Source organism: Squalius cephalus (assembly GCF_949319135.1).
Source record: "Squalius cephalus genome assembly, chromosome: 20".
Taxonomy (NCBI): Eukaryota; Metazoa; Chordata; class Actinopteri; order Cypriniformes; family Leuciscidae; genus Squalius; species Squalius cephalus.
The window spans coordinates 21393063-21412823 of record NC_137141.1 but is presented as its reverse complement, the minus strand read 5'-3'; the positions used below and the strand labels follow the sequence as shown (position 1 = coordinate 21412823).

Below are 19761 nucleotides of genomic sequence, written 5' to 3'. Positions count from 1 at the left end.
AGGTTAGATTGCTGAACCAAATCTTCCTGATGAGTTTGACCTAGGAGTCAAGATTACATCTATTCAGCATTATATTACTCACACACTCATGGCACGAGAGTTCAAGAGGTCAAGCAACCAAATGCACAGAATTATATCGTATCATAACAAATAAAATTTTGACCTTTTGAGGTACTTAAGCTTTATGTACTATGAAAATACACCGTAAATTTCAGACCTCAACCTTAATTCCCAGTCTAAAAAGAGCTTTAATTGAAACCAAACATTTAGCTTAATCAGAAATCCTTGGATTTCTGTCATTGGAAACCCGAATACGTCAGCACAAGTTAATGTGTGTGCAGATCCGTAGAAAACTAGACCTGTTTCTCCCTTCACATATGAAGGTGTTTCTTAAAGTCATAGCAGCAAAAACAGACTAATTCTAAGAGTCCATGAAAAGGTGAAACTATAGAAAAAATAATATAGTATATCAAAATAATTTGTAGGACATAAAATGCAAAAAAAAAAAAAAAAAAAAGTCCTGAAATGTATCCAACGCCTCAGGGGGATCATAATAATAATCCATAATAATAATCATAAAAAATGATAGCATCTGTTAAAATATGACCATATGGACTGGAGTTTAAACACTGGTATTGCATCTGCAGGACATATAAATATGTGTCAGGTAAAAAAGAGGGGGAGAGGGAGAATTTGCTTTGGTAATGCAAATGTAATTGTTTGTCATGCCAATTAAGCACACTAAATAGAAAGTGAAAATCGAATTGAATTAAGAGAAGATTATTATAAGATCATTATGACAAGAAAGTTTGCGTTCATATTTGAATTAATCACAGCCAATAACACTGTTCATCATGCAAGACATAGGACTGGCATGTAGTATTTCTCCTCCTTTTGCCAAGCTGAGCCCAGAAGTTCAGCGAGCTTAGGGCTAATGCAGGATATAGCAATTACTGTAGGAGGTCTAGTTGAAATCCAAGCTGGTGGTGACATTTGGAGAGGAACTCTCACATTGTTCAGAGCTGAAATATCTCCAATGATTCTGCAAAGCAGAAAAGGAACAAACGCATGGCATCCGTGTTTGAACAAAACTCCAGTTAGTACAGTATATTCTGAGGATCTCCATTGATTTTTTGAGATGCATACTGCACTTTCCACAGGCAGACTTGAAACAAAGTACAATCAGAACATACACTACAGTTCAAAAGTTTGGGGTTGGTAAGATTTTTTTCATGTTTTTTCCCCTCATCAATAATATTATATTATTATAATTTAAAATGGCTGCATTCTAATTGAATATTTTTCAAATGTAATTTATTCCTGTGATGGCAAAGCTGATTTTCAGCATCATTACTCCAGTCTTCAGTATCACATGATCCTTCAGAAATCATTCTAATATGATCAAGAAACACTTCTTATTATTATTGATGTTGAAAACAGTTGTGCTGCTTAATATTTTTGTGGAAACCATGATATTTTTGTCAGGATTCTTTAAAAAATATAAAGTTTTTAAAAAAAACAGCATTTATTTTAAATTAAAATCTTTTGTGAAATCAGAAATGTCTTCACTGTCACTTTTGATCATTTTACTGACTAACAGCAATGAATAAATGGCAAAAACACTAAGTGTAAAAAGCTAAGTGCTTATTAATTGAGATGTATCACTCTGATTTGAATTTGGGCAACATGTTGCTACTCATAATGTCCATTAGAGACAGATTTTCCACTGAACTTCTACTTGTACTTGTAATGAGCTGAGTATTTCAACGTGAGTATTTGACCAGTAGCTTTGTAGGAAAGAGTGTCTCTCTGTCCCATCAAATCCCTTTGCGGTCTGAAAAATTCTGAGCAGATTTGCCAATTTAGGCTTTTCCCCGTCCACAAACAGATTTGAAGTGCACCAACACACATGCAAAAGAAAACCCAGAGTGTATTACCTCATAACCACAGCGCGAGGCAAAATGATGAAATATGATGTATTCAATTTAAAAATCACCCAGACAGCCCATTATTCAATGCCTGCTGACAAAATCATCAGAGCATCTCTCAAAACTACTGCACTGCTATAACAGACAAAAAGCACAGCTAAATCCATTTCAAATCCAAAAGTCCTGTAGTTTTTCTCTCTTTAGAGCTGAAAAGAGTGCTGCATTGTGGAAGTTCTCAAACTCAGCACCAAGATTTTAGAAAGACAACATATACAAAAAAAATATTACAATAGCAGAGTTTCCATCTACATATTAATGGCAATTTTAGGATCTTACATAAAAAAAGCTGGATATAAACGAGGATCAAATTTAAAACGCTCTCACTTGAGGTGGATTTATATTCAGTAAGAAGAGTGTAAACTATAATAGAAACCAAAACTACCAAATAAATCTTTAGATGCGCTTCAAAAAACCTCATGTGACTTTGCCTCAACAAGTTTGTCTACATGCTCTAAACCTAATGTCATTTATTACATTCGATAAATGAGCAACAGTGGCTTCAATTTAATTTTACTTTTCCATTTTGTACCAGTTTCCACAGAAATGACTATTTATTCATTTTGAACCCATAGGATGGAACCTCTGATTTAAAGTGCTGTCACATTAGCACATTTCAGAAAACTTTTGTGGGCAAAAATGGGTCCATTATCTATTGTCAAAAGTGGAGCAATGTATGAAGCACAGCTCGCACAGAAACCAAACCAAGCATCTTTCTTTTGCTCAATGTGGTGTATGTTCATGACCAACTGAACCCAATTCGAAATCTGCACTGGGAAATATTTCATATCTCATGGATTGCTATTGAAATGGCTGGATTTCACCCTCAAAAATTCACAGAACAACAATAAATGTGACAGCACAAAAACGTTTTATTCTTTTTTTTTTTCTTTTTTTTGTATGCACAGAAATTGATTTTGCAACTTGGATGAAAACATTGCAACTGTAATTGCTTTTGTTTACTGGTTAACAGCCCTGATCACACTCTCACATCCACATCTGGATTCTCGCATCACCCGTTTGCACGCTCTTCCAGCACTTGCATCACTGCAAGGCCATTTCAAGGACAATTTCCTTCATCCTGTAGAATGGAGCAGCTCAAACTCTCTGACCATAAACTTTCCCAGCTGTTTCAAAAGAATATCTTATAAATCACATGACTCGAACCGCAAGCTTACCCAGACCACACCACTAGAGAGACAACCATAATCCTTTTAGCCTAATAACCATGCAATGCAAATCTGCTTAATGAAAGCATATCAGGATACTGTACTTATTAAATACAGAGTGAGTGAGAGAGAGAGAAAGATAGATAGATAGATAGGGGAGGGGGACTGAGGCAGCTCTTTTCTCCAGGCAGCTAATTATCTGATGGTTGTTTTTTATTCATTGTAAGCGAGAGCAGTTCATGGCCAGTAACCTGGTCACTCGACAATGATAGGAGAGGCTCTAGGGCCCTGAGTGGATCTAACCAACCGTTCTGTCTCCAGAACTCCGCTCTTATTAAACAAGGTTCTATCTATATTCGTCCTTTAATCAAGCATGCTGTTTACACAGAGATCATGGTGCCGAACGCCACAAGAGGCATGAGCTTTGTCCTCGCGTGCACGTGGCCTCTGTGAAAAGCAGGTGATTAATACTCACTCCTTAGTGTGTACTCATGATGACCTCATTATATTATTCCCAGGGCACTCATAAACATCTAACACAGAGCACTCAGATGAAAATATTCATAAGCGATGTAAACTGAGACAACATCAGTAATGATTGTGTATATTGTTTTCATTTAATATAAGAGTTGCACTGCTGTTAGCTGTAACTATGTGGTCTCTTAGTCTGGTGACCACTAGAGGTACACAAGGGGATGCTTAAAAAATGTGGTCAGTGGGAAAAAAAAAAGGCTGTATATGTGTTATTTAGGGCTATCAAAGTTAACTTCAAGATATTTGTTAAACAAATTAAACAAAATGTTAAATTACCATTCTTTCTGTCATGCGATTAATCATGGTATTATTGTACTGACAGGTTCATAAAAGTAGAATAAGTAAATAATATTATAATAATTTATTATAATAATAAATTATAATAATAAATTAAAACGAGACTCTGTAAATGTAATTAATATCTGTAAAATATTTTATTAAAATGTCATCTGAATATTATCAGGAAAATATTTACTTTAATAAATTAATTTGGAAAATATATTTAAAAAAATGTTTTTATTATTATTATTTTGAAAATCATTTAATATCTTTAAACATTTTCTCAAATTTTCTATGGAGACCATTGAGGCCCCCTAGGGGTTTGTGGGTCACAGTTTGAAAACCTTAAAACAAAGCACTTTATCTAAAATTTCTCCAGGGGAGATGTCCCAGTAACACAAAAAAATGCTATGGTGAAAAAATATGACTAAATCAGAGTAGACCATTGAAGGTGGGTTGTTAACATAAGCATTAAACAGAAGACTTCGGTGGTACTTGTGAAATCAGAAGGTCACTACGCCGAGATCAGGATACACTTCATGCCTTGGCAAAGCATTGCTCTCACTTAAGGAGTCTTCAGACTATTACAACAAGCTGCGCAGCTCTGATTATTGAGACCCATATATAACCTTGTCATTGTTGTCATTTAGTGCATTTACATGCACCCTCATTATTTAGATTATAATGTTGGCAATTTTTGGCAATATTGCGATTAAACTTTACCTCACGTAAACGCAATACTTCGATCAAACTAATGCGATTAAGCTCATAATCGTAGTAACCATATTTGCATTAAACTATGTGGTGTACGCCGATTTTAATCGCAATAAACAGGCATGTATACACCTTAAACTCATTATTATCGTTCTGACCATAGTGCGCATGTGTTTGGTTCTACACTGATTCTGTGTGTTGTTCACACAACTTCATGGATGATCTGTGACAATATTCTCAAGTTTTCTCTTCTCCAAATCACTAAACCCTGTCAACACAACTCGCTGCGCAGTCTCTGCTCAGTATCTCATCCAGACGGTGCAAAAAACGAGACGGCAGCGTAGGCAAACCCGGCATTGCAATGTTCATCATAACGGCGAATAATATCCAGTACGTCTATAAAAAATTATTTTGAATTTGATGTGAGTAGATTAAAACAATGGCCAGTAACATGCACACTGTATGGCTATCTAAATGGGGTATAACCATACTTATTAGCGAATAATCAGAATAATGAAAATTGCATACAAACTGGAGTGAAGAGTTCTGCTCGTGTTATGTAAACATCTTACAGCGATTAAGACATCACTTTAATTATTAGAAATAATTGCATTTTTGGAGCACATACAAACATTGAGTAAATACTGTTTCCCATCTGAGGCAACAGATATTTGAGATCTGATATGAATGAGATGTCCAGTAATTTGAGGCTTAAACTACATTAAAAATGAAACTGAGTTCCTGACAGTAGCCATTTTGTATCTCATTAATATGAGACACTGGCCGTAGCTGCACTGGGGACCCGAAGTAGACAAGCAGCCATTTTGAAAGGGCACGTCAGAATGTGAATTGCCAACTAAGACCACCTCCTGACTCAGCTTTAGATAAGACACAGTGAAAGCGCAAGAGCGTGAGAGAGACAACTTGAACCCATGGACCGTTCTTGTACAGCCGACTAGGAAACTTATCTCTAATAGTTCAGTTACCAAATAATCTTAGGTGTCATTTGAATTTATCTGTGTGAATACGTAAGAAATAATGTGTGTGTGAGGACAGGTTTTCATCAAATTCTAGAAATTGTGACTTTTCTGTATATCTGACAGTAATGACATTTTTGTCTCTTTATTCCTCACAATTGCACATTTACAGTTCATTAAGAAATTATGACTTTACTGTATGTCCCCACAATTGCAAATGAATCATTCGAAACTGCAACTTAACTACATATCTAACAATTGTGACTTTTTTTTAATTCCGAATTGTTTTCTCACAAATTCCACTTTATATCTGACAAGTGCAACTTCATAGCTCACATATCTTATAATTGTGCCAATATGCCTACCTTGGTGAATGCTGCATTTTACTAGAATGAGGCAATGTGACAAAATTTGACCTGTGACGTTTAGCCAACATGTATCAATTGTTACTTACCCTCACACTCAGTAGCGGCTCCTGACCGTAAATTTAGGTAGGGCAGATTTTGGGTCTTAGCGCTAGTTTATGATAAACATTTTGTAAGCTTTATATTGTATTCCCTGAACTCACGCAATTCTATCTTAGTAATTTAGCCGTAATTTAGTATTCATTGCCTCTGAATGTTGTTTTAAAATATTACAAGTTGTGGAGGAATTCCAGTGAGGAAAAAAAAGCCATGTCTATTCTCAAACAAACACAACAGAACTATATAAAGGCTATTCACATGAGCATGTAAACTAAAGGATTTATGCTTTCATTAATTTGATACGCTGCTCCACATAGGAAGAACAGACATGTTACTAACCTAATGCAATCTAATATGCACATAGCTGAATCGGACTGATGTCGTCTTGGTCTGGAGCGAGGTTTACGTAAGGTAACATGAAAATTTGACTTCCAAAAAAGGAAAGCACCACAAACAAGAAGAAAGAGGAGGAGACAGAGCAAAGAATTAAGGAAAAATCTGTGATCTTTACAAGGGAGTATCAAACCTTTTGAGCAAAGAAAGATCTTACAGCATCCAGGATGACCATTTCTCTTTCCTGAAGCCTAGAAGCCAAATAGTTCAAATCAGGGCTTTAGAAAGGCTTAAGAGGAGAGAAAAAGCAGAAGGGGTGAGAAATTGAAAGGGACAGGATAAATAGAAGAAGAAATAAAAAGAGCCGTTCAGAGGACTCCAATGTGACGCTAAAAGTTGTTTTCACGCAGGACGTGACCTTTTTCAAGCGATTTCCCCTTCAGGTGACTCTATTTCTCCATGTCAGCACTTTTTCCCCAAAAAGCACAGCAGGACATAAGGACACTTTTGCCTCTTGTATTTTAGCTTGACTCGTCACAACAGGAATCTGCTATCTTGCATTATTGTCTCTCTCACAAAAAAAAAAACAAAAAAAAAAAAACTGCACTGGTTCATTGTTATGCAGTAGCACAGTCTCTCTCACACACACCGGGGGAAAAAAAACCTTCATCCTCTACTACACACACACACACCTCTGCACCCACACACGCACTGACCTACTGTGTGAGATGTCTGTGTGGGTGAATGATTTAGTCACACAGCTGTAATGAGTAATTAGATGTAATGCCCATAGCGGCACAAATGCAAGTGAGATAAACACACAGCTGAGTCCTCGCAATACACACTCTCACCTGAGCCTCAAGCTCACGCTGTGTGTCATCTCTCAATATACAGGATCTTAAGTCATTTTATTGACTGGTGGGTAAAAGCCTGGAACTATGCTTTGCCAAAAGTCTATGTGTGTTGCTGATAGAGAAGATTAAGTGGCTGTATGTGACTGTGGGTGTGCACTTGTGTATTTTTGACAGGTGAGTTTCTTCTCAGTAGGGTGAATGTGAGCTAAAGAGCAAAGGGAAAGGTCATCACCACTCAACTGTCACTCAAAACCAGGGAGGCTAATCGATCCCAGAGCCCCTGGAAACAAGACAGAAGAGCAATACTCAGTGTCCTCAGGATGGCCAATCATTCTTATTGTCATCTCTAAACACTCTGGAGCCGGATTCAACAAACATTCTCAAGAACAGAATTCTGCTGTTTTCTTATTATTTTCTAACTTAAAAGTGCCCCTTACTATGCTTTTTCGGATATTGCTTTTCATGTATGTTATTGTCATGTGGATTCAACAAACATTCTCAAGAACAGAATTCTGCTATTTTCTTCTAATTTCCAACTTAAAAGTGACCCTTACTATGCTTTTTTCGAATATTGCTTTTCATGCATGTTACAGATGTCTGTAAATGTAAAATGTCTGCAAAGTTTCAAAGATCAATGTGCACAAGAAGTTGAGTTATTTTCTCCCAAAAGACAGAACCGAACTTCCTGAAACAAGTTGTCAGTAATTCCAGTCTTAATTCCTGCATGAACCTACGTAGGTTTGTAACACATTTGCATAATGCCAGCCAATGGTCTTCATTGGCTGCCCGCGAACAACGTCTACTTTGACCTGTCCTCAAACACTGTAGTTGTAACTGAGGCCTAGAAGAGTTTGGTTGGTGTTGTCGACATGTCGAGAAGACACTGTTTTCTGCACTGCGAGAGCTAATCCACTTTGCATTCACTTCCACTGGATGAGGACTCAAGCTCAAATAGATGCGGTAAAGTGCTCAGGAAGCCTCTGGAGCAGAAATTCAGATAGTGGGCGTTTCGTTTCCAACATGTGCCGTAAGCAGTAGACTAATCACAACAGACTGGGCCATCTGACCAATGAGAGGAGAGTAGGCTCTCGGAAAGTGGTTTAGAGAGCAAATCCATGATCGAACTGTTTCAGACAGTTTCAAAGTAGGTGATGCTGCAATGTATATCATAAGAAAATGCAAGGGTTTTTCGACCTTGGATGCATGTAAACCTATTGTAGGAGAAAGTAGCGAACCTTGACTCTTGTACCTCTCACCCCTTCCCTCGTCTGGAAAAAGTAAATTCAGCCTAAAATCAGCCTAGCTTACTGTGTCCTCTTCTGTAGTGCTGCATACATTACCTTTGACAAGTAATGCAACAAGCAAACAGCACAGTGAGTGTGAGAGTTTTCACCAAAATAAAACAAAATTTAATCAAATGCAAACCCTCATTACAAATAATTGCATCATCTCACAATTGTTAAGTGCATTTCAGTGCATTCAGAATATGGTGACAACTGGCTGGGTTGCAAAATGTATGACACACAAAACCAATAAAATATTATGTAAGCTGATACAACATGACAGCGATCAGAACAGACACTTCCGCATAATAGACAGTGAACAGCGATCGTGGCATTTTGGAACCCACCACAACAAACAAGCAATGTTGAGAATAAATAATATCATAAGACTGGCACAGCAGCCGATTAAATGTATGTAACAGACGTTAATAAACTTATGGTTTATTTGGGAAAAAATGTAACTATGCAGATTTACAACAAAAGGTTGTTGAGTTAATAAATTTACAGATTGACCAGTAATTCCACAAAATCACTGTTTTCTCATCTCAAATAAAGCATAACATATATAAAACAGTGGCAGTGGCGGCCAGAGTAAAATCAGTTGGAATATGACCTATTAGATTTTAAATAACTTACTGCTTACAATTCAAGCAGTAAAGCTTTAGCTTCTTGGCTAATGCTGTCATCCAGGGCAGTGATTCCCAACCCCCGGTCCCCGGACCGGTGCCGGTCCGTGGACCCGTTAGTACCGGGCCTTGAAATATTCCCAGAATAATGTTTCTTTTTTTCTTTTTTCTTTTTTTATAATAATAATAATTTTCTTTTTTATATGCTTTTTTAAGTGCTATGACGTCATGTTATTTAATCCAAAACCTAAACAATAAATAGATTAAAATGTGTTTCTTTGAGCGCCTTGCGATTGCTTAGCAACGCGTCATATCTGAACGGACTGCAAAAAAGCACCTGAAGTGACAGGGAAGTGGAGAGATGAGCGGCCGCGATATTTTTTTCAATGGCTAATTTCATTGCGGACAGTTCTGGTAAAAGGAAAGGCGACGACCAACTCGAAAATAGCGAGAGAGAAAAAGTCACGCTTCATAAATACGATACCTCATACATTAGGTATGGATTTATGACAACAGGCGATTCCGTGGCGCCAAATCCGTTGTGTATTATTTGTGGTGAAAAACTGTAAGCTGGTTTTCGTTCATATTTGTGAAGCAGACCTTTTTAAATTTCGTTTTATTGTATCCTGGAATTTGTGTGCATTGTTTTGGATGCATATGTTTTTTATGGATGCTCAGGAAGAACAGCTTGTCTTGTGCACAGCTACAAATATAGTAATATCAATAAGCAGTTCATGCTCACATTAAAATAGTTTTGTTCTCATTGGTCTGATTTGGTATTTTTTGTTAAAGGTTAAAGTTTAATCTCTAATTTTATACTTTTAAAAATGATTGGCTGAAATCACTAAGTTATGTGTTTGCTATTGTATTCTGAAACTGTCTGATTGTTGAAACTGGCACTTATTTTCATACAATTAGCCTTTGTTGTCACCTGTTGGTGTGTGAAAACACTAAGTTGCTGTTGAAGTGATTGTCTTTAGTGGTTCTGGAGAGATTTGACAGGTGAAATGGACTGGTATTTTCATACAATTTGCCATTACTGCCACCTGCTAGTGAGTGAGTGCTGTGTGAGTTGCTTTTGAAGTAGACCTAATTGTATGGCAGTAAAGGGAAATATTTTGTGAACCGGTCTGAAAGTTTAAAAAGATTGGTATATTCATACAAGTAGCCTTTGTTGCCATCTAGTTCATTATGCAAATAAATGATTGGCTGTTACTGTTTTACACAGTGATATGTTCCAAACGATGCATCTTAAAATTGACAACTGGTCCCTGGAATTTTTTTTATGAATATGCTGGTCCCTGGCACAAAAAAGGTTGGGAACCCCTGATCCAGGGGTCTCGCTTGTTATTGCTGGGGTTGAAACAAGTGTCCCACACACATCCTGAGATCTGAAGCCAAAACATTTTGGTCGCCCCCTGGTGGCTGGCTACAGTATAGGTCTTAAACCCCGCCCTCTCAATGTAATCAAATGGGACACTAGCCAAACTAAAGTATCCAATTACACTTCAAATCCCTTTTTTCCAAAGATGGCTCCTGTCATTTTAGGTACTTATCATGCAGATGAATGTGATACTTATCATCACTTATTTTTCCAATTAATTTGGTTAGTTAGTTATTTGATGCTATAAAAACAGGGTATAACGTCATGTTTGACATCTATGCTTGCGACTGAGTCTACGGGTGTGGGAGTGTGGGCAGGACCAACTCATGCCGTTCCAACTCAGGCTTACTACTGTGCAGACTTGGGCTCCGAACAACATAATCAGCAAGGACCGTTACTGGATATTTTGGCTTCGTTTTTCTACAGTGAAGAGAAAGCAGAGAGGCGCAGTCCATCTTTTTTACAGTCTATGGGTTGAAATGCTTTCAAAAGCTTTGGCTTTCTACACCAAATTAAGCTCTGGTGTATGTCTTCCTTCAAAATTTGCATTTAAAGTTAATCTTGAAAACAGCATAGATAATAAATTAGCAACAATGTCCTTCTCACTAATGTTATGCATTTTATCAGAGTCCCAGCCATTTAGAGGGACAATTCGACTGGTCAATTTTCCTGTCATTTGCGATTGTCTCTCATTGACAAGCTATTGCTTGGCCCTCTGTATTTTCATTGCTGGACCACCAATCACTGAGCTAAAAACGTTAGGCGAAACGGGCATCTTTCATTTAACCCTTCACATTCCAACACAAGCTGAAAAGGCAGATTTGAAAGGTTTATTTCCTCAAGAAGATTAAGATGTTTAGATGTCAATTTTTTTTAAATTGTATAATTATGACATAATTTACTCATAAACTCTAGTAGTCACGTTTGGAGATACCGGACACATTCACTCTAGAGAGAGAAAGGGAGCGCAACTGAAAGCAACAGACCACTCCAATTTGAGGCTCTTTAAAAAGAAGTATTTAAAATACACGCCGCATTTTAAAAAAATGCAACGTCAACGTCAGAACTCCCACCAAGCCAATTGCGCCAAAAGTAGTGTGCGTAATTATAATGATTACTACGATAATCTCAAGGAAGCGTAAAAAATGGCCTTTGAGGTGTTTTTTCATTGAATTTCATTGAGTTCTGCCACACAATCAATACAAGCAATCTATTTCATTCGAAATTTCTCAACTTCTTCAGAAGATTTTCATGAAGTCGGACCATGGACCCTTTCTGTAATATGAGAGAAATTTGTTGTGATAATATCTGTTTTTAAAATTAATCTCAGGTAGCCACGATCAAACTGAAGATTTGCTTATATGAGGAAGGGAATGAAAATTTCTGACAGATGAAGACAGCTGGCCTTCATGCTTGATAACATAAATCAAGTCCTGCTACATTCATACATCACTGTCTGTGAGCGGCACTGCTGATCCAGCTTGCTTGTGTGACACAAACACCCTCAGCATGTTACCTCATATGTTCTCAGCACATTTCCACATGGGTACACTTCCACTGGATTCTGATTCCAAGAGGTGCTTATTTAGTTTGTTTGAAAGGCAAAGAAAAAGATTTAAATCGAATTACAGACAGAGAGGAGGAAATCAACACTTGAAAGCCCTGGAGATGCATAAAAATAAATGGAAATCCCACACTTGCTGCTATTCTACTTGTTGACGTCAGAGCCTCATGAGAAGGTCTGACGATATCGGGAAACCGCTCAAGCAAGCAGATCGGACAGAAAGATAAAGTAGAACGGTGTGGTTAATCAATTGCTGAGAGATCCCAGTCACTCACTCACCTTCCTGTACTGCCTGGAAGGGGTTGTTGGGCTCGATAAGTTTGATAGAATGGGTAATCCTCTCGCTCTGTAGGATGTCGTCATTCAAACTCAGGTCTGAAATGGCAAGCTGAAAAACCTCGTCGTCCCGTACGGCGTTTTGTTCAAAAATAGCTCCTGTTGAATGAAACAGAATGTATGTAGCTATTAATATATCATTCACATTGGAAACCATTTCACAGTTATTACAAACTTGCCTATCAATCTCGAGGGTAAAGCTGAAGGGGGCACAGATTCATAATGTGCATTAAAATGTTGAAACTATTTTATACCCTTTCAGGTTATAGAGAATGCACCATATAACCATCAGACACAATTTACAGCAACTTCTTCACCTGTCATTAGCCAACAGCACTTTAGGAGTGAGTTCAGCACCATGGAGAGCGCAATCACTGGAAACGCTGTAAATATTCTATACGCATCCTTAATTTGTCAAGGGCGTTTTACAGTCTGTGGAAACACAGTGGGTTGTAGGCCTACGGGAAGATATTTTATGTCAAGGGGATCTTATACATGATAAGGTGCATCCGTGGCAAATTTGAGCTGTTTTTTATATGTTGTTAGAGATTACAGAGTCCTTGAAAAGTCATTCAAATTCAGAAAGTGGACAGGCCATGCAAAAATCCTAGACAGATGAATGAAATGGAAAAATAAAGAAAAGGATTGTGCTCTTACTGCACAGCTACTTACAAAATAAATAAAAAACTGGATATGAAGTATTGATTTGAGAAAATGATTTTATTATCTTACTGGTAGATTACCGTAAAGCTTCCATATATGAAAACAATCAGCCTAGCAATAAGACGAACACTGATGCAATATTACAATATTAATTTAGATACCATTAATTTGCAATCTAAATGTTTTCAATTGCACGATTCTACCAACGTTCAGAGACTGGAAATAATACAATATACATGGTTTGAGCACTAGTTTGTTGCCATGGCCAATGAAAATTGCCATTAAATATCCTGTTTAGAGGTCATTATACAAAATTGTTCTGTTCAATGCCACGATTGACCTATCAGATTCAAGAATTTCAGAGGGCCATGTACTAAGCAGGGGAATTTTTTTTTTATGCAGCTGCTTACAGATTAATACTAAACATAATATTGCACAGAGCAATTTAAACGTTGACTGAGTAACCCATTCTGTTTCACTAACAAGACCATGACACTTGGAAATACAGCCCAGTATTAAATTAAAGTGTGTCTGGATGCAATCAATAAGGCTGATTTGTGCAGGACTATAAACAGTGACCCATCAATGATATGACACATTGAGATCAAGGCGACAGTGATAAAATGCACAGAGCAGCCGGCCTGAAGTGCCAAATGTGTAGGAGAAGCAAATAGGGCTTTATTCAAGCCATGCACTGAGGCAACAATAGCACGCTCATTTTAATCACTTAGCCAACACATGCAGGTAAAAGACAAATAAGATGTTTATACTGTTTATATTGCTTTTATACTGCATGCAAGCTTTGCATTTGTATATATACATACATATAATACTTTCCTTAAAATACAAGGTCATTGAACTTAATTATTTAATTTTATTTTTACAAATGAAGGTATTTTTAACAAATATCCTACACTTTTGAATCATGAATAGCAAGAGACTTTCTTTAAGTCACTCTATTTGACATGAACAAAATGTCTTGCAAATAGATCAAAATACACAATCGTGAGGGTCTAAAAGTGAACTCTCTATTTTAGTTTTCTTGTCACATGACAACAAAATGGCTTCATGCATGTCCGTTACACCAAACTGACTTTGGCAGACAAATATTAATAATATTTTAATACAAAATATATTTACTTCTTAATTTTAAGGATAAAGGATTAGGTCAATTTGTGCCAACATTTTCTTTTATCTCTTTCAAATTGAATGCCTTTTTGAATAACTTCCATGAAAAAAAAATTAGGGTTACCTCACTTGCCTATACAGTAGCCTAGACAATTAGAAAATAATTGTCCATCACCTAAAACCACCTATAGCCAGGATAAAGTTATAATCTATACAAAGGATAAACAGTTATTAAAATAGTGTAGACCAAACCTGAGAAGAATTATAAACAGGTAACAGGTAGTAACTAAAAAAGGGTCAGTTTAGTTTTTCTTATAACAGTGTCTACGCTACAACATAAGGGACTTAAAATCCACCCTTCTTTAAACTAAGCATCAAATCCAATTTTGAGTGATCTTTGTGGTGAGGAGAAGAGCCAAGCACACCGGATGATGGAGAACATCCACTGCATACAAAAGAGAGCTTCCCTACCAACAGAAGAGCACCAGAAGCACCAGATAAATCATCAGAATACGGCAAGAACCAGTTTTATTTATCCTAATGCTGCTAACCAGTTTTATTTACCCACATTTCTCAAAGTAACATATTTACAGGTGTTTTGAGCCAATCTATTCAAGTCAGCAAGCAAACCAATTCCGTTCCCAGTGTAAGTTACCGGAGAGGACCGAATGCAGCATCTTGGCTGCTAAGCTTACTAATACAAACGATTGATAAAACAAAAGCGTCTGAGAAAAAGATTATTCAATCAATAATAATTAGACAATAACACAAGTTGAAGTTCAGTTAAGAAACGCCGAGTAAACATGCACGAAAAGAGACTTGTCGCGCGCTCATACCTCACTGAACGGAATTAAAATTTCCGTCACGTTCAACAGAAAGTTCAGGCTTAAGGGTGGGGAGGGGTGGACTGGAGTCAAAACTGAAAAAGACTGAGAATAGACGTTTCGATTTGATTTCGTCTCGTGTAGCTAAAATCACTACGCGTTCGCCACCACCTGAAATGCACTTTGTGGACCTGTTTGCTAATGTTTCTTGGCAAGTTAAAGCCATTTCTCAAATGACAAACTGTTCAGGGGAGTGAATGTGTCTTCTATCAAGTCAAATCTGCACGCTTTAGACTTTAAAAAGCGATGTACTGAAGAAAGTCTTCTGTGAATCGGCGCATCTGTCCACCATACTTACCGATGTGAATAATGGAGTCCGCGCGAGCTGAGCGGCACTGCAGGATCCATAAGGAGAGGCTGATCACGAGCAACTCCATCTCCAGTTCTCGCCTCGGTGTATCATCCACGCGTCCACGTCTTTTCAAAAATCCAGTTCCAGAGAAAAAAGAGCGTGCGCGAGAACGACCACTGTGGAGGAGATCAAGGATGCGTCACTTCTATCTTTCTCCGAGATCTATTAAAATTGAGAGTGAGAAAGGATATTTCGCGGGGGGAAAAGAAGCTCTCAAGGGAAGGAAAGCAGAAGAGGAGGGGTAGGAGAGCAAGGGAAACGACGGGGGTACCACGGTCAGAGGCAAAGCAACGGGTCCGCGCGCTCCAGCTCTCACTGTGGTTTGGATACTGCTAACTGCAACGCAGAGAGTCCCCCCTCTCTCCCCCCTCTCTCTCTCCCTCTCTCTCTCTGAAAGCTCGCAGATCTTTGCGTTTCGCTCCACCACGTGACCTAAGAATCGAAAGATCGGGACGGTACGGTAAAAACCAAGGAGAAATGAAATCTGCGCGCGCCAGAGAGAGTCGGCACAAGCGGAGTGGCGGCGGGAGGTCTAGCGCAGCCCTCAGCGCGTGAAGTTCAACCGACCACCAGGAAGAAGAATTTCCTCAAATATTTCATTCTAAACATTTTTTTCCTATTGAGAGACAGACACAAACCCTCACTAATTTTGAATTAGGGCGGCTGGAGGGAAAGAAAAGTTGGTGATACGGACAATTAAAATCCTCCACAGAAGTTCACCGAACAGCGACTCCAGAAGTGGTAGAGAAGAAAAAGGAGACCTCGGGCTGGATGGTGGATGTTTTGTCCGGTAGGCTACTGAATAGACCCAGCTAGCACACTGAAAAAGAAAAGAGGTCTGTTGCAACCACGGAACGAAGGAAAACACGGGAGACGAGGCTGAAATGACTGAATAGTAAATGGTTGACTAACGTCTAATCTATACTATGGCATACGCATGTAACGTTATACAAAAACATTGCACCGATAATCAGGTGAGTCGTTTGAACGAGTCTGGCAGCTCATTGAACAAATTCTCCAACATTTAATAAACATGAAAATGCGACTCTCAAGTTTTTTTCCAGCATATGTTTCTGATATTTTCCTCTATATAGGATGAAGAATGATAACCTTCACCTTACAATTAAAGGATATTTCTTGAGACGACACTAACAGAAATATCTCTTAATTGTTTGGTGAAGGCTATCAGATCGTCAGCTTGGATCACTCGGACGTGGACAGCGCCACAGCGCCCCTATGGTGACTCAGACGAACGGCTGTCGCGAGGCTCTGAGAACCCTATGATTAGAAATGAGTTCATCTGTTTAATAAACTGAGCAAAATTTAAACTTTTGTATGCAGTGAATGTATTATAAGGTCATTGACGGGATTTTCAGGTAAATTATTATTTAGTTTTTCTTTTCAGTTTCGTTTCCTCAGGTAATTCTTAATCATCTTTTAATAAAAATAATTTGCCATTTGAAATACCATATTAGCTAAATGACATAAAATGAATGATGATGTGTAGATCTAGTTCTAGTAGAACATTTTCACTCCCACAGAATTATTCTTCAATGTGCTGAATCTATCATATAAATATGTTGAATGGAATTAGAGGAATGGGAACTAAATTGACAGCATCTGTGGCATAATACATAATACAATAATTTCAATTCACCCATCTTTTTTTAAAGGGGTGGTTGATTATGATTTCACTTTTCTAACTTTAGTTAGTGTGTAATGTTACTGTTTGAGCATAAACAACATCTGCAAAGTTACAACGCTCAAAGTTCAAAACAAAGTAAGATATTTGCTTTTGAAATCGTTTTTTTTAAGGACTACAACAAATGGCTGGTAGGGACTACAGTACATTCCTCCTGGGTTAGTGACATCACTAACCCTAACATTTACATAAACCCCGCCCCCAGGAACACGCAAGGCAGTCCATGTTGAAAGGAAGAGTTGTTGTAGTAGAGCACATTTGTGAGTCTGCTCAAGCTGTCGCATCCGTCTTTTCAGATTTATTGAAATACAGTACGTAACACAAATGCAATAGCATGTCACTCTGTAGGCATCTTACAACAGTTCCCACACGAGTGATTTTATAGATAATCATGACAGAATATGCTAATCAAAGACTTGAAGATAGTTAACTCCACATCAGCAACATAAATTCATCAACTAACCATTCAGAAACGTCCTGTTGCATTCTACATGTTGTCACTTCTTCTTGAGTCTCTCCATTATTGTCTCCAGTTTAAACATAAAAGGCAGAACAGTTTCTGACATTTTAGTGCTTGTCTGCGTGAGGTAATCAGAGCTGCTAACACACATGCGCTGTTGAAGCTCCGCTGCCCTCTGTGCCGGGAGCAGCAGCTCATTTGCATTTAAAGGGACACACACGAAACGACAAGTTTTTACTGATCCTCAAAAAGGGACAAATTTAACATGCTGTAAAAATTATCTGTGGGGTATTTTGAGCTATTTTACATATTGTAAAAAGGGGCATTATACCACCCCTTTAATAAGGCACTTGTAATGGAAGTAAACAGGGCAAATACATGCCACACATGTTAACATAAAACTAGTGTGAATAAAATCACTTACTTCCAATATATACTTATATCCAATATAATTCAACTTTATTGTCATGACAGTATAATACTGGTGACATAACTTCCTTATTTGCATGGAGCTGAGCAGGTAGTCTGTCAGACCATTGTCTTGAATCAGCGAAGGACATCAGCTTGTCTCCTTTTTGTTGCCTGCACATATTTGAAATATCTGATGACAAAAACAAGACATGCTACATCTTTACCTGACACCGGTGGGTGACGGCCTCTGTTGATGTACTGGAAACAGTTGAAGATCTGGATACAACAGTATTTTCACTGCAACAAAAAGAGAGAGAGACAGAATTTAGACTTTACATGTGAAAAGCATACACTACTTTTAAAAACGTGGGGTCAGTAAGATTTTTCTTTTTAGAAATTAATCCTTTAATTCAGCAAGTAGGCATTAAATTCATCAAACAAAATATTTATATTTCAAATAAATGCTGTTGAACATTTTTAATAAAAAAAAATAAGGAGTGTTTCTTTCCACACACAAATATTAAGCAGCACAACTTTTTTCAACATCAATAATAAGACATTATGAAAGATGTAAGTTTTATTGTAAAAGATTAAGAAATAAATAAAACAAACATGAACATTATATAAATTATGTAATATAGACATAAAGATGAAGTAACATGCTGACAGTGTTCACTTCCAAATGCTTCCAAGTAGGTATAGCTGCAGATCGGAGATCTCCAAAATGGGGCGTGAACTCCAAAAGTGGGCAGAACCTCCAAAAGGGGCAAGGTCTCCACGCACAATGACTTGCTCTATTTGGCTCTGGCTTCAGCCAATTGTCATTGACTTGCATTTCAAAATAAAAATTTGTAAATGAAACATTGTTTCTAGTTGACAAAACATCATTTTTACATGTGGTAATGTTTTAATCTGTTGCTTTGTTCTAATCAACGGGGCGTCCCGGGGCTCGAGATTCACAGGGTAGAAGAGGGCAGTGACACTGGGTGCAAGGTCCCATTGTCTGGTGAGGTCCGGTTGGGGAGTTACAGACGGCCTGGCTCGGCGATCTCATTTCGTATGATCTTATTAACTGCTTAACTCCTGAACTGACATCTTCTTTACCACACTATTCAGTGCAAATCCCGACATGCAATCAATTTTATTGGTTAAGGTTAGGGTGTAAGGTAGGTTTAGGGTTAGAATTTGTTGAAGCATTGTGTAGGAAATCAGCACTGTGACTGACATGACCAATTAAATCTTTAGAATCGGCTGTGGGGCGGAGTTTGCACTGAAATGGTTTGGGGGGGGAAACTTACACATGCATGGCATGTGTCTGTCTGTCAATAGGAGGAAGCCACACCCTATTATGGAGTTCCCACTCGATTTGGAGACCTCCAGGCTGCAGCTACACCCTTCACAATGCTTTACTCTAATTCTGATTTTTTACTCTAATTTTTTCTTTGAATCCTGAGTTTCTGTGGAAATAAACATTATGCAACAAATGCAGTCGATTAGCTTAACTTGTGTTGAACCGGGAGCATTCCTTTAACATTCCGTTCATCCCTACATAGAAAAGCCCTCTCTCATCTTAATTGAATCGGCACCTGATACTTGTGCAGATGAATATGTGATTGTATTCTGAACTAATGATAATGAAGAGCTTCCCTGTGTTTGCTG

The 19761-nt window shown here is 37.8% G+C and overlaps 1 protein-coding gene across 4 annotated transcripts in view; it reads right to left on the bottom strand.

Annotated features, from left to right (window-relative positions):
• The window catches only part of grid1a (glutamate receptor, ionotropic, delta 1a), a 290739-nt gene extending 274841 nt beyond the window's left edge, over positions 1 to 15898 (bottom strand). Inside the window, exons 1-2 of one of the 4 annotated variants that reach the window (XM_079854065.1) lie at positions 15476 to 15898; positions 12446 to 12601 (exon numbers count right to left, since the gene is read on the bottom strand). In XM_079854065.1, the coding sequence (XP_079710191.1) occupies positions 12446 to 12601; positions 15476 to 15554 (235 nt within the window). In that variant the 5' untranslated portion in view covers positions 15555 to 15898. Of the gene's footprint in view, positions 1 to 12445; positions 12602 to 12819; positions 12893 to 15475 lie in introns of those variants that run through there. The other 3 variants (XM_079854068.1, XM_079854067.1, XM_079854066.1) reach the window with 3 other exon arrangements.
• Positions 15899 to 19761: the final 3863 nt, after the last annotated feature.